General features: G+C 64.2%; 1 protein-coding gene across 4 annotated transcripts in view; it reads right to left on the bottom strand.

The window, feature by feature from the left end:
• The window catches only part of CDH22 (cadherin 22), a 72,639-nt gene that overhangs the window by 45,036 nt on the left and 12,940 nt on the right, over positions 1 to 14,663 (bottom strand). For all 4 annotated transcript variants that reach the window (XM_059713081.1, XM_059713080.1, XM_059713079.1 and 1 more), the window contains exons 2-3: positions 2,664 to 2,866; positions 759 to 1,666 (exon numbers count right to left, since the gene is read on the bottom strand). In XM_059713081.1, coding sequence (XP_059569064.1) covers positions 759 to 1,025 — 267 coding nt within the window. In that variant the 5' untranslated portion in view covers positions 1,026 to 1,666; positions 2,664 to 2,866. The remainder of the gene's footprint in view (positions 1 to 758; positions 1,667 to 2,663; positions 2,867 to 14,663) is intronic.

The following is a 14,663-nucleotide window of genomic DNA, read 5'->3' as shown; positions in this document are numbered from 1 at the left end:
CTGCCCCTGGCCCCCAGCCCCTCCCGCATGGGCACCGTGGGGTGGGGGCAGGAGGCCAGGCCGTGGGGCACCGATCCAGGACGCAGGAGCTGCGGCACGCCCGGGAGGATGACAGCCACGCCGCGCCAGCTGCGCCCGGCCTCTCGGAGCGGTATCGACCCAGAGCGCCTGCGCGCGGCTTGGCCATTTGCTCTGGGCTGGCAGGCGACACGGCGAGCCATGTGGAAAGGGGCTGTAAAATGGGTTAGTTTAGGTTCCCGGGTTCATTTTGGAAATGAGGCTGTTGCTAGGCTACCTCTGGAATTTGACAAGGCCTGATGCTTCGAGGCGCTCCCCGGGGGAGCTGTGAATTAACTGTGACTGCAGCGAGCGCCGCCGTGGAGGAGCACGGCTCTGCCGGCAGCTGCGGTGGCGGGCACGGGGCGGTGGTGGCTCGCCAGCCTTGGCCCCGCCAGGCGTCCCCGCACAAGCAGGCACACGGCCCCGGCCTCCTCCGGAGGGGGACGGCGAGGCTGTAGCCCCCGCGCTGGGCCTGGCTGAGCCCCACGGGGGCTTGGGGCATCGGTGTGGCCAGAACGAGCCCACATGGCCCACGCCATCCCCGCTGCCACTCGCGCTACCACGGGCTTCAGGACAGGCCGCCCAGAGCCTGCGGGCCAGCGTTTCCTCTGCCCGGCCGAGAGCCGTCCCCAGCCCTTCCTGCCCTGCCCCAGCCCTGGGCAGCCCGGCGGGGCAGGCAGGCACCCCCGTCACTTTACCTTCCCCACGTACAGCGGCTCCGTGCCCGTGTACTCCTCAACCACGAAGAACTGGTTCCACACCCAGCCACGCTTCACGCGGCCGCCCACCAGCAGCGCGCTGTCCCCCGCGGGCTCCAGGCCAGGGCTCGCTGCCTCCACGCGCACGGCCAGGGCCCTTGGCCGCTCCAGGGCACAGAGCAGAAGCGACAGGGTCCACGAGAAGCCCAAGAGCCCCATCCCCTGGGCAGCAGCATGGAGTGGGGCTGGCAGACAGGACGCCGGCATCGTCTGGGCGCCACCACGGTGGGTCTCACCAGCCCGCAGCAGGTCTCTGTCCCCGCCGGGACCCTGCTGCGGCAGCCAGACCTCTCGCGACCCCGGCGGGCCAGGAGTCACATGTCAGCCCTCAGGGCCCCGCTGCGGACAGCAACGAGCAGTCCCAGGCCAGCCCTTCACGGGCTCCGTGCCCAGAGAGAGCAGGTGTTAGCGGCTCCCGTGGCCCTGGATCTGCCAAGCGGGCTGCTGGCAGCAGCCGTGCTGCCTCGGGGGCTGGAGTCCGGACGCCAGCTGTGGCCCCCTCTCCGCTCCCCACGCACAAGGTCCCTCAGCACGCGGGGGCAGGGGCACGGCCGTCTGCCAGGACCCGAGGCATCTGCGCCGGGAGCTCGCAGGAAGGGGGGGCGAGCATCTCGGCACAAAGTCCCACGAGGGAGGCGCTGGCCGGGGCGGCACGGGAGCCCCGGGATCCGGGAGCAGGCCTGGTGCACGCACTGCACTCAGCGTGAGGGCGTTTGTAATCCTCGCTTTCGCGGCCGCTGTTCTCCTGGCTTCGGCGAAGGCTCCTTGGCCCACAGGCTGCCAGTCACCTCCATCCTCTGCCGGCTCACGCGGGAGAGTGCAAGGCAGCCAGCAGCGTCTCCGGGAGCCTGAAAAGGGCCAAGATGTTAGCGATGGTGCAGGAACAGGGCCCACGTTCCCCCACGGGGCAACAGGCCCTGAGGGGCTGCCACCCCCGGGCCATGCATGGGAGCCCAGCATGGCCAGAGCCCGGAGCCAGAGACGGCAGGCAGTGGGCGAGCTGCGCAGTTCCACCTCTGCAGCACGTCCTGCATTTCACGGGGGCCCCAAGAGCAAGGTGTCGAGCCCCCAAAGCAGCAGCTCTGCACAGCTCGTTCCACGCTCTGCCGGCCCATGCGCCCCCATGCCATGCCACCCTGCCCCGCGCCACCACAGACGCAAGGGAGGACACGGGTCAGCACTGCGGGGGGGCAGCATGCTCGTTGTGCACCAGGAGGTGCCTGGCGCTCCCAGGCCCGTGCCCACAGGAAAAGGCTGGTCCGAGTCCCAGGGCTGGAGCTGCAACTTGGGGTCCCTGGCTCCCCCAGCTCCCACCCACACAGCCACAACCCGAGGCCCCGAGCCCCAGCCTGGCCCAGCAGGGACACTGAGCTGACCTCGGGGGAAGGAGGGTCCAGGGTGGGCTCCAGGCACCCAGGTGAGGAGGCAGCAGCTGGCAAGTGCCACATTAGCAGCCACCTGCAGATCCCCAAAGCTGGGACATGACCCCCCCCAGGACGCCAAACTCGGCAGGCTGCCGCGGTGTCACGCTGCTGCTTCCCTGTCCCAGAACAGCCCCAGGTGCAAACAGAGCCCAGGGCACGGTGGGGGGAGACGCCCCACCTCATGCAGCCCCAGGCCCTCAGCCAGCGCCCAGGGCCCCACTCGTGATGCACATGCCACAAGGCACCCACCGGGCCCCATGCTAGAGCTCCCCCCCACACACGTGTTGTAGCACACACAGCCCGCAGCGTGCTCTCGGGGAGCACGGGGCTCCGGAGCATGTCTAGGCACCCGGAAGGATGGATGGAGCGGCTTCACTCGTGTTCCTTCCCGTCTCCCATCCCACGGCCTGGGCCCACTCACCGGCAGGCAGGGCTGCAGTGATGCCTCATGTCACGGAGATGCCTCCCGTGCTGCTAGATGCCGGCTGGTGCTTGCCAAGAACACGCACGCGGAAGCGCGGCGGGGAGCGGTGGGCGCCAGACCCTGCCGTCTCGCCCGCTGACTCAGCCCTCCCACCGGGCGCAGACAGCCCCGAGGTGCTCGTGCCAATTTTGCAGGTTCCCCTGTAAGCAAAGAGCACAGAAGACTGTAGGAGAGACAGATCTAGTGGGGGAGCTGGACACCCCCCGCCTGTACCACACCACAGACCCAGTGACCCACTCTTCAGCTGGCATCACTGCACCTCTACCCCGCACCCCCTGCAAGGCCGGGAAAGCCACGACAGCGTGGCATGGTGCAGGGAGCATCCCAGCAGAGGCCAGAGCCAGGCATACACCGCCTCCCTGACTAGCAGGAAAGGGAGCACACATGCAGGAAGTCTGGTTTCTCACCACACGCGTGCATGGAGACACTCGCCAGAGCATACTCATGGGGGCAGCAGCCACGCCATGCCGCGCCACGCATCCTGCACCACTTGCGCCGGGCCACCCCGAGAGCTGCAGCCCAGCCCTGCTGGGTGATCAGCGCTGACGCCGCTCGTGCTTCACGAGCTTTGCAAACCAGCCCGAGTGCCAGAGCCACAACCGACGGTTACAAGCTGGCAGCCTCAGCTCTGCCCTGGCTGGCTCTGCCCCGATAGCTCCCAGGGCTCTTCCCCCGCCCTGCCCCACTCACGTCAGCGCAGCCCGAGCCCCGGGATGTTCACGGTGCAGCGAATCTGGCCAAGTCGCCTCCCATGCCGAGCACAGGTCACCCCCACCCCAGGGCTGCCCTGGGCACTAAGCAAGATCCGTGGGGGCCCCAGGCCAGCTTGTAGCATCCCCCTGGCCTGCTCGCTGGCTCCAGGCAGGGCTGGAGGGGAAGGGAGGGCAGGGGAGGGGAGGGGACCAGACCAAGGGCACCTTCCTGCCGGTGGCGGTTACACCATTCCTGTGAGCACGCTCCCCAGAGCAACGGGGCTGCCCCAGGAGCCGCAACCACGGTAAGAACCGAACGTGGGGCCTTGCACGTGCCCAGGACGGCCGGAACATGGGACGCCCTCGCCATCAGGGAGCGGAGCGGGCCGGGCTACCCGAGCACCTCTCCCAAGCCCTGACGGGGGAGAGGAGGGCTGTTCGCACAAGAAAGCAGGTGGCAGGCCCGTGCTCCAGGCGCGAGGCAGTGCCCATGGCCGAGGACAGCGAGCCGTGGGCCAGGCCCCCACCGGCTGCTGCATGGACAAGGGCTCAGCTCTACAACGCCGGAGGAAAGCTGAACCCCTGGCATCAAGGAGTGCAAAGCACCAGCCCAGCCCTGCTCTTTCAAACCCAAACAGCAACTGCCATGGCCACGGGCAGCTCCTACGGCCACCGCCACGCACGAGGCACAGCTCTGGCACTCAGGCCACTTCCCTGGAAATCCAGGGAGGGACGCCCCAAAGCAGGGCCGGTCGCAGGAGAGACATGGTCAGGGCTGCTGCGGTTCACGAGGGGCTGGGCCAGCGTTGCTGTGGGAACTGCAACCTTGCCTTCCCCGGCTCAGCCGCCGCGCTGCCTCCCGCAGCTCCAGGACGCACGCGAGCAGCTGGCCCTGCTCCCGCTACACCCCAGCGTCTCCCCCGTGCCAGCGCGCGGCCCTGGGCAGGGGGCGAAGCCCGGGAACCGGGATGTGGCCCCGCTCACCCCCAGCAGCCGTGCCCGAGCCCCTCCCCAGCATTACACGCCGCTGGCCCCGGGGTCGCTTCCTTGCCACGCGTGCGTTACGGAGCCAGCAATTACCGGAGGGAACTTCTGCAGCCGCAGCCAGCCCACGTGGCAGCGCCCCAGCACGTGGCGGCGGGCAGGGCTGTGCACGCCGCTCACACGCGCAGCCAGACACACGGCACCGGCTGTCACAGGCACCCGTGCCAGCGTGCGGGCGCTCGCCGTGGCTGGCACACATGCCCCCGCCCTGCCGGCCCCCAGCTCAGCTTCCTGCAGCTGCTCAGCCCCGGCTTCCCCGCTCGCAGCACGGCTCGGGCCCCCCGTGCTCCCCCTGCGCGGGCTCGCTGGGTTGGTTGGTACGTCTTTGGCAGAGCTGTACTGTACATCATGTTGACAGTAGAAATTACATCCTGAGCTTATGTTTTACACTCTGCCCTGTCAGAACTCACCGCAGCCCAGTGATCAGGACAAATTGAATAGCATCCCGCCCGTGTCAATATTTATTTCATTTTACAAATGCAGCCCGATGTGGGAGCGCGGGGGGAGCGGGGGCCGGCGCCAGCGCTTGCGAGGAAGCACAGCCGAGCTGCTAATACATCACACGGCCCGACACAGCCCCAAGAGCGTGTGGACATGCGCTCAGGTGCTGCAGTGGGCTCCGACATCACTGCAGTCCTCCCGGCCCGGGCAGCGGGGCTCGCGCCCCAGAGACCGCCGAGGGGCCGCGTCAGGCAGCACGAACACGGCCGGCAGGACCGCACGTGCATGTGCCGCAGGTGCACAAAGGCCCAACAAGCTCACCATTTGGCAGATAAGACCAGGCCTGAGCACGCGCAGGAAAGCGGAGGGCAGGGTAGGGCTCCACTACCAGCAAAACCTGGCGCTGAGAAGCAAAGTGGCAGCCTGGACGCGTAGTGCCAGGCACAAGACCTGTGCCCCAAGGAGCTACCCCGTCCCACCAGGGGCTGCAGCAGGCTGGCCACGCGCTCGGATGTCCGAGCGGCACTCGCTGCCCGGCGGCTCAGCGAAGAGGACGCAGCTGAGGTGCGGAGCCGAGGCTGAGCGGGTCTGGGGGAGCAGGCGCCAGGGCCAGGGCATCACCAAGCATGGCGGGGTGGACTCCGCTCCAGAGCCCGAGGCCTGGCCCCAGCCCCAACCACGGCTCCAAGCAGCGCCGCACAGCGAGGGGGGCCACATGCAGACCACGTGGGCCCTGTAGCAAGGCTAGCAGCTGCTTAGGGCACCATCACATGCAGGCCGGGCAGAAGAAACTCATCCAGGCCTGCTGCAGACCGGTTCCCACTGCACAGCCAGCCCTGCCACGTAACGGGTACACGGGCGGGAAGCTCAGAGCCAGGCACCTGCGGCTCCATCCAAGCCCTGCCAGCACCCGTGCCAGAGGGGCAGCCTGCTGCGGCCGCCCACCCAGGGACGGGTCTGTAGGGAGCCGTCTGCCCCGCAGCAGGGCCAGCAGACGTGCATGCATACGCAGGCATGCACCCGCGCACCCAGCCGACAGGCGGAAACCAGTCACTCGCGTCGGCTCGTGCTCCGAGCTGGCTGGTTCAGAAATGCTCTGCTGTCCGGGGGCACCATCGGGCTGGCCGGGCCCCTGAGGCTGGCAGGGGGAGTGAGCACAGAAAAGAGGACGCAGGGAAGCAGCCTGGCAGGCCTGGACTCCAGGGCCGCTCTTTAGCTCCAGGCTAACAAGTCCCCTGTCCTCTTGCACAGGCCCCAGGTGGGCCCGCGCGGACGCCCAGCCCTGCAGCGGGCATGGACCCTGCTCAGGAAAGTCGGAGCGTGCAGGGCCAGGCCAGGCTGCCCAGGGGACCGCGCAGGCTGGGCCAAGACCCCAAGGGGACCATGGGGTGACCACGGGGCTGTCCCAGCCCCTAGCTCCAGGCTTGCTCAGGACCAGAAGCATCCGCGGGCTGGAGGCCTCAGGGCAGGCTCCTGCCGGGCGCTCGCCCCAGGCGCCAGCCCCCGAAGCCCATCGTGCCGTGCCGTGCCGCGCCAGCCCAGGGTCCGAGCCCACCCACGCTCGCCGGCTGCCTCGGAGCCGCAGCAGGCAGGAGCCGCCGAAGCAGCGCTCTCGCCCACGGAGGAAGCACGCCGCCTCCTGAACCGTGCTCCCGATGAGTGCATTAGTGTGGGATCAGAGTCTATATCCCACTTAATGCCTTGGCGAGACCACCTGCCTCGCAGCTCATCTCCGGCAGCCATCACTGCTGCGGCTCGCAGAGATGGGCCAAGAAGCCGCGATTATTCCACCAACACATTCCTCTTTCCTCCTGTCATGAGCGCCGTGCAGCCGCATCTCCTCCTCCGAAACAAGGTTCGAGGCCAGTTAACTCTCCCCTTTCTGGGGAAGGAGGTGGCCTGCCTACGGGGAGCCGACGCGCGCTCGGCATGGCAGGGACTCCAGAGACCGCAGGACAATATGCAACCTCCAGAGTCAGACCTGCCCAGAAATCACACGCCTCTCACCGCGTACAGAGGGCAGGAGCCAGTCCCTTCCCGTGCTCCTGCCCCGATGAGGGGAGGAGGAGGAAATGCTCAACACAGAGCTGCTGGCACCAGGCTAAGGCTGCACAAGGCAGAGGACGACGCCACCCACGCTCCCCACCGCGCTGGCGATGCAGCTCAGGCCTCACCAAGAGCCCTCCTGCGACGGCAGCTCTGGGATGCCCCGACCCCTGGCTGCGCCACCCATTAGACCAGCTGCTGTCGGGCCACGGGGCATGCGGCTTCCCTCTGGGCCCGCACCCCTCGCTGGAATCAGTCCGACAAGGCCAGAGATGAGCGCCGGGCGCATTCCCCGAGCGCAGCAAGCAGAGCCCCAGGCGCTGCTTGCTGCGCAGGCGCTGTCTACAGCAGGGCAGCACCCAGCCTGGCGGCTACAGGAGCAACGGCCTTGCCTCGCGCCACTTCTGGAAGAGCAGCGGGACACCAGCTGCGTCCCTGGCATGGGTGGGAGCAACAGAGCTCCCCCGCTCGTGCCACGGCTGAATTCGACCTGGGGGCTCCAGGGCAGCAAGGATGGGGCCTGTGGGACTGGGCTCCAGCCCCGCGGTCTCGCACTTCCCTCTGAGGAAACAAGGCAAGAGAAAGACATGGTGCTGCAGACAGCAAGCCCCTCCGCCTCGCCCCGCTGGGCCATGGCGAACCCGGGGCCCCAGGCCTGCCCCGCTCTGCTGGGACACTGATGCACAGCATCCTCCGCCGATCCTGAACATCCTCTAGCGCCAAGCGGGGAAGAGAGCTGGAGATATCAATCGTGGCGACGCTTGGCGCAGCAGCGTATGCAAATGCCGGAAGTAAACGGGCAAGCACTGCAAGGCTGTAGATGCTCCGAGACGGGATATTCACCTGGCTCCTAACTCCACTTTTCCAAGGAAGCCCGTTAGCAGCCACACGATTAACTGCTGCATGCTCCCTCCAGCCTGCAGCTCCCACGACCACGAAGCACCGGGTCCGCAGCTAGACCGGCCCCCCCACACCTTTCTGCTGGGAGCAGCCCCCCTGGACCAGGCCCGGGCACCGTGAGGAAAGCGGGGGGCCCTGCCACCCAGCCACGGCTCTGCCCTGAGCCATGGCGCACGACACAGGCAGATAACGATGAAGAATGAAGTCCCCTTGCTAATCTCCCCCTAACTCCAGCTGTAATAAAGCTGGGACGCAAAGCCCCTTCTACTTAGCAAAAGTTTAATCTTTCTCGTCCTTGAAGTAAATCTCTGGGTTTCCTTTCTGGTTTCTTGGAATTATTCTCCCGGCGGGGGACTTCCGCCTCTGCTTTTCTTCTTAGCTGGACTGGAACGCGGGCTCAGGTAAAGCTGCTTTACCTTCCACCGACTTGTCACTCAGGCCGGCAGGACTGAGAGCCCGCTTGCTTTCCTCATTGCGAGTTGCCTTAATTTGAAGTTTTAATTATTGTCACCTTTGATGTTGCCTTGAGAAGCTCCAAAGAGGGCACGGCGATGGGTTCCAGCCACCCTGGGGGGAGATTGCATTTGTTACAATGCTCACACGATCATTGTTTAGGAAAAGTATTTTCAAAGTTTAGAAGATTTTCTCCTACAAATCTTCTTTGGTCCAAGTTTCAAAGAAATTTTAATTGCAAAGAAAGTCTCAAAGTCTCCCTCAGGGGAGACAGTTCTACAGCCAGAACGGTCTCGCTCCGCAGTAATTCCTTCCCAAACACGGCATTTTCATGCTTTGTCTACGTGGCTACAATGCTTTAATTGGCCTTTAAAACTGTAAACTCTGACGGGAGGTGAAGGAACGAGATGTTCGCGGGGTCTGAGCGTTCACGCAGCCGGACTCTGGCTCCAGAGGAGCCCGGTGTCCCGAAGGCCTCGTGCGCCTGATGCTACAGCGGGGCTGGAGGCCGTCTCTGCTGGCAGCACCTGGCCCCCCACACCAGCCGGGGCAGCCGTGCCATGCCGCGCGCTGCCAGCACGACACCCAGGGGAGCGGGGAGGACAGGACGAATGGTGACCAGGCAGACGCATCAGCCCCGGAGCCCGGGAACGAGCCCTTGGCCCAGCTGAGCAAACAGGTGGGAGCACTGGCTGCACAGGGGAAAGACCTTTGCCCCGGCCGGGCCGGGCCGTCCTCCACCCCAGCCCTCGCCCAGCTTCGCTTTCCATGTCCATGACCCCCTGCACTGGAGCGCCAGGACCCCGCTCCTGCTACCTAACCTGCTGCGCTCCCCACGGACTGCCCGACGAAGGCCCGAGTCCCCAGGGCGACTCCCTGCCACAGGCCTGCGCCAGCTCGGCTGTCCAGACCGGGCACTGCCAATGCCCGTTCGGCAATGGTACACTCCCACGATGGGCAGAGGGACACCACCCTGCTCCGCGTGCCGACGCCGCCATCAGCCCCACTGCACTGAGCACCCCCGCCACCGACTGGTGCCACCAGCATGCACCCAAGGGACGGCCAGCGCTGGCATCTCCCCGGGTCGCAGCAGAACTGGCCACGGTGCCTCAGCGAGGCACGGCCAGGGCCAGCAGCAGCCCCTGGCTCCCTCCAAGGGTCCTGGCAAGCACCGGCAGAAGCAAGAGTGGCACAGGCTCCTTGCGAGGTCTCCCTGGTGCCACGACCTGCCAGCCACCCTGGCTGGACCCGGCCGGCGTTTCGACCCTGAACAAGGAGCAGAACAAAGCACCGGGCAGGTCACGATGCAAGAGGGACTGGTCAGCCACGGACACGGCGCCTCGCTGACTGCTCAGAGCCCCGTGAAGGAGCCGCGGCGCCGGAGCCTCTGACCGGACCCCGCAAGGGGCCACTCAGGACACCACGTCGTGGCTGGGCACGTGGCACAGTGCCGTCACGGCTCGGGGACCGGCCCAGATGGGATGCAGAGGAGGGGGTGAAAGGGTCCATTTCTGTCAGGACAGGCGGTGGAGGGCAGGTCCCCTGCGGCAGGGTGCATGGGGAGGTGGCAACAGCTGCACAAGATGCAGAGGTGTCTGGTCGGGACCGGAGACCCGGGGCGCGTGGCCTTCCCAGGGTCTCCGAGTTCCCACCCTGCCCGCCGCATCGCCACGTCTGCAGAATGCACCGGGATGCACCCACCTGGGGCCCCTCGCCCCCCCACCTCCTCAGGGACTCGGGCATGGGCTTTGCACCACTGAGGGAAGGGGGACACCGAGCCACCAGCACTGGAGGTTGGTGCCAACACCAGCTGTGGCTGCCTGGGGGCTCCCTGGAGCTGACCCCCTTCCGGCTGCAACGGCGAGAAGGACAGCGCGAAAGAGAAGAAAACACGCCGGCTCCGAGCCGAGCGGCGACAGGGCCGCTGGAGCAAGGGCCGGGAGCCAGGACAAATAAACCTCCGCCGAGCAGTTAAAGGACAGATTAAAATAAAAACACGAAATGGAATTCTTACCCCTTGACAAATGCGGAGGGAATTGGGTTCTTTTAATCAAATGTTTGGCAGAAGCATGAATTATTTATAATTCAATATTGTGTGGTTAAATGGAAAATTGAAGATGTGTGCAGCTTTCCCGTCTGCAGCTCCCCACCTCCTGCGAAAATTCCCCCAAATTCCTACGGAGAATAACAAGTGGGTATTACCGAGCGGGCTGGGTTCAAAGCCAGTTCCCTCCATCCACGGCTCAGGCTTCAAGGTCAGACTCACACTCAGTGCTCTGGTTTAAATAAATATTATGGCAGGCACAGTGCTCCCAGGGAGGTCTCGCTGCTGCTGACTCTTCTTCCCCATACATTTTAATGCTCTTGGCAATTTTGTTCCTGGAAATCTCTCTCAATCCATATGACAGGAGACAGGTGACCTCTCTTCCTAGTGCACTTGATATCAGAGTCCTCTCTATGGCAGCGCGCTGTCACGGCGAGCAGACGAGATGGGGAGTGAGCACAGGGTTACCTTGCTGAAGCAGAAGCAAGCCCTGGAAAACTCGAGCCAAATGCACCGACTCGGGAAGGCCAAGCGGCAGGGAGCAGAAGGGGCGCCGGGGGAGCACCAGCAGGGCAAGGCCTGGGGAAGCTGGACAAGCCCAGCAGCGCCATGCTCCAGGCAGGGCGCGCTGGCAGCTCGAGGCCGCGCGGGGTGGTCCCAAGCGGGGAGCAGGCACTGCTCGGTTACTGACATCCATGACGCAAGGAGGAGGAAAGGAGCCAAGCGGCTTCCCCAGCACCGCTGAAATCATTCTCTGCGGTAGCACATGGCCGTCAGAAAGGTGGAAGAATGAGGGTAATTAGTATCGTTAATGCCAATTTCAGCCTAATCTTTCACACTTAAGAAAATTGTTCCAATGATTTTCTTATTTTCAGAGGAATTCATTAAATAAGAATTAGAAGCGAGATGGGATAACAGATAAGAGAATTAGTTCTGCAATGATGTTCTGCCAAAGCCCGCGGCTCCCGGCTCATCAAGCCCCTTGCCGCGCCCCGGGCGACATTCCCTGCCTTCGGGGGACCAGCAGCATCGCTGCACCCGCAGGCATTGGGGCCATCTCGTCGCAGGGCTCAGCCATCACCCACAGCCGTCAGCCCAGCCACGGGGCGTGCCAGGCCTGGCCTGCAGCTGCCAGGTGCTGAGGAGCACGGGGCAGAAGGCGCGCCAGCTGGGGCTCTTGCTGCTGTCCCCGGAGAGGCACCCTCGGGACTGTGGGATCCACGGGCCTGGACCTGGGATCGACGCTGCGAGAGGTTCACCCCCGACCTGGCAGGAGACACGGACACGGAGCAGCACCACGTCAGAGAGGATGCACCTGACATGCAAGATCCGGGGACACGAGACTTCTCACAGGGCGGCAGCCTCTGCCAGCTCCGGCCCAGGCGCAGGCCACCTCCTGTGTGGAACCGGCTCTCCTGGGACAACGCTCGTCTTCCACGGCCTCCAGAGCAGTTCACGTGGCGCCGGGTGGAGTCTGCTGGCCACGAGCCCTCCTCCAGGCCAGAACTGCAGGCAGAAACCATCGGTTTTTGCAAGAGCAGGCCCAGGAGCGAGCAGGAAGCGGCTCCCAGGCAGCATCAGCACGTGGCAGAGGACAGACAGGGGCGAACTCCACCTCCCCGCCGCAAAGCCCGCGTCTGGGAGGGGCACTGACTGGACAGAAACAGATGCGGGGCCATGTGGCACCTGTGCCCACAAACGTGGTCATGCCCCAGGCCCTGGATGCGCACAGGATGCAGCGTGCCAACAAGTGGGAGACCACGGAGCACTCAGCAAATAACGAGCTAAACAATGACCACCTGTCTGCAGCAACGCGCAGGAGGCGGCAGCGGCAGATCCATGACGCGTTTAATTATTCACAAGGGATTTATTATTTATTCGGAATCACCTGCTTCGCTACGCTAATGACTGCTGTCATCGCTCGCTCGGGTCCCACCCCTACGTGCCGGGCACGTCGCCCCAGGGGACAGGTCTGCAAACCAGCAGCGCCGGGCCTGGCACGTGTCCATACAGCAAGCTCTGCTGCGCTGCCCAGCCAGACACCCGGAGGCAGTCGCATGCGGGGCTCCGTGCGGCAGGGCCGCGACCTGGGGGAGCAGCAGCAATAGCACCAGGACCACCCAGCCCCCCCACCAGATCTCAGCTGGACATGTGCAGCCATGCCCAGATGCCCACGCAGCTGGCTGGGGCAGATGCACTGGCAGGGGCTCCCCACAGAGCGCCCAGGGGAATGGCGCCCCTCTCCCCCACTGTCGGGAGCCTCTCCCTGCACGGTTCAGCGCAGCACCACGTCCTGCATTGGACCCCCTGCCACGGCCCTCTACGTGCACAGCCCAGCGTGGCACCATGCCCCTGTGGCGGGCCAGTCGGGGCGCTCCTGCGTGGAGCCGCCCACCTCCCCGCGCCCGACCACCTTCCAGGCTCCGAGTGCCTCCCTGGGGTGCCTCCCGTCCAGCCGACCCCTTCCCTGGAGCACACCCGCTAGCCTGGGGTCCCGCTGCCACCATCCACGGCTCTGGACTCACTTCTGGCTCTGCGCACCTTGGAGAACGCAGGCCTGATCGTCCAATGGGTCCTAGACCCAATACAGGCACTTGGGGCACTTCCCCAAGTCAGGGGCTTATTAGGAAAGTCTCCCTTAGTCCACAGACCTAAGGGGCCTCCTTGGCATAATTTAGACCCACCTCTCAATAAGTCTCCCACACCGGTCACAAGGAGAACTTTATTGATTACAGGGGTAGGGCGGGAACAGGGTAAAAGGTAGAGCAGTATCATAGAAATATCAGAGGAATCCCATAGAGCAAACCAGGGAGGCTGAGGTAGCCGTTTAAACACGCATCTGAGTTACTGAAGCTAAATATCTAGTGGGATCTCGAGTAGCTTACTCACTCTCATCGTCCAGAGGTGGTTGGAGTTTCCTCTGGAGGCAGGGCGCTCTTGGAGCATGCGGTGATGAGGAGAGAGCCAGGCTCAGGTTCACCTGGATGACCGCATGGCTAATGGCTAATGGCAGCCTTCTTCCTGGCCCGGGCCCTTAAATAACCTCTCTGACCTCAGCAGCCCGGTCCAGTCGAAGCTGCCAATACTGGCTACAAACCGACCAATCTCCCCCGCATCCCTGGCTACCTGGGCCCGCGCAGGGCCGGGTCTTTCCCCCCTGCCCAGGTGACCAGAGCATCGCCTCCCAGGCGCCAGGCTTTTGTCATGCAGACCAGGTGGGAGATCCCACCCTGAGGGATTCAACACCAGGCTCTCGGGCTGGCTGAGACAGGTGTCTCGAGAGGGGCACCCACGGGGGCATTTCTGCCACAGCCCCGTCTGTGCCTAGCACCTGGCTGCGGGAGGGACCTGCCCCTGCAATCTGCCTGTGCGTCTAAATCACTTGAGCCCATGACCCAGGGACCGCAGAGCGCTTTGCTGCCAGGCGAACTGCCCTCCCAGGCCGCAACACGGGCCACTCCGTCTCCTCCTCCTCCCCAGCTGCCAGGGGAAAAGCCAGGATGGAGACAGGAACCAACTAAAACCCCGTCTCCTGCCTCGAGAAGGCAGGGGTCTCTGGGCCCGGCTCCTGGAGGGCACCGACGCCCCGACACGGCAGCGAGGACCACGATGCAGAAGCCAGGTGCAAACAGCTCTGCGTGACGACGGAGGCAGCCCCCGGGGACAGCAGCTGGGGCTTTGAGAGGAAGCCAGGGCCAGAGGCCAGTTCCCCAGCCCCGTGCGCAGAGCCGTTGTTACACGTGTTCCCACCTACAGACAAGCACGCTGCCGCGCACGCAAAGGGCAAGCGGAAGCTTTTAGCACCCTATCTGGAGGATCGCATTTTATTTCCTTCCACAGACAATAAATTCTGCTCAAAAATAAAAGGAGGAAAGGAAGTACAAGCCTTAATAGATGCTGGAGGAGCAGGGAGCTCACACCGGCTCCCAGCCCCAGCGCGGCTCCCAGATAATCTAGGCAATAGTTTATTTTTCTCTCCAGTATCATTTTCCCAGCTTGATCTCTACTGTCGCAGTATGATGGTTTCACCCCATTAGCCTTGCTTAAAAAAGTGATCCCAGGACTGTAAGTGTTATTGCCCACATAAATCAGGAGGCTTTGAATACGGAGCACCTTTAAATAAACAGCTGATGGAAGTGAAGTTCCGGGATCATTATTAATAGCTTTTCATTTCTGTGTCCGCTGTGCTGTGACATTCTTTCCCAGCAGAAAGCCTCCGCTTCCAACCCCCAGTACATCTGATCCCACGAGTCCTCCAGTCAGAATGAATGACTGTACCTTTGTGTTAATTGCATAGCCCGTTCCACAAACTGAATA

This window comes from Alligator mississippiensis, chromosome 9, assembly GCF_030867095.1.
Source record: "Alligator mississippiensis isolate rAllMis1 chromosome 9, rAllMis1, whole genome shotgun sequence".
NCBI classification, from domain to species: domain Eukaryota; kingdom Metazoa; phylum Chordata; order Crocodylia; family Alligatoridae; genus Alligator; species Alligator mississippiensis.
Note: the sequence above shows the minus strand (reverse complement) of the source record. Positions and strands in the feature narration are given on the sequence as shown.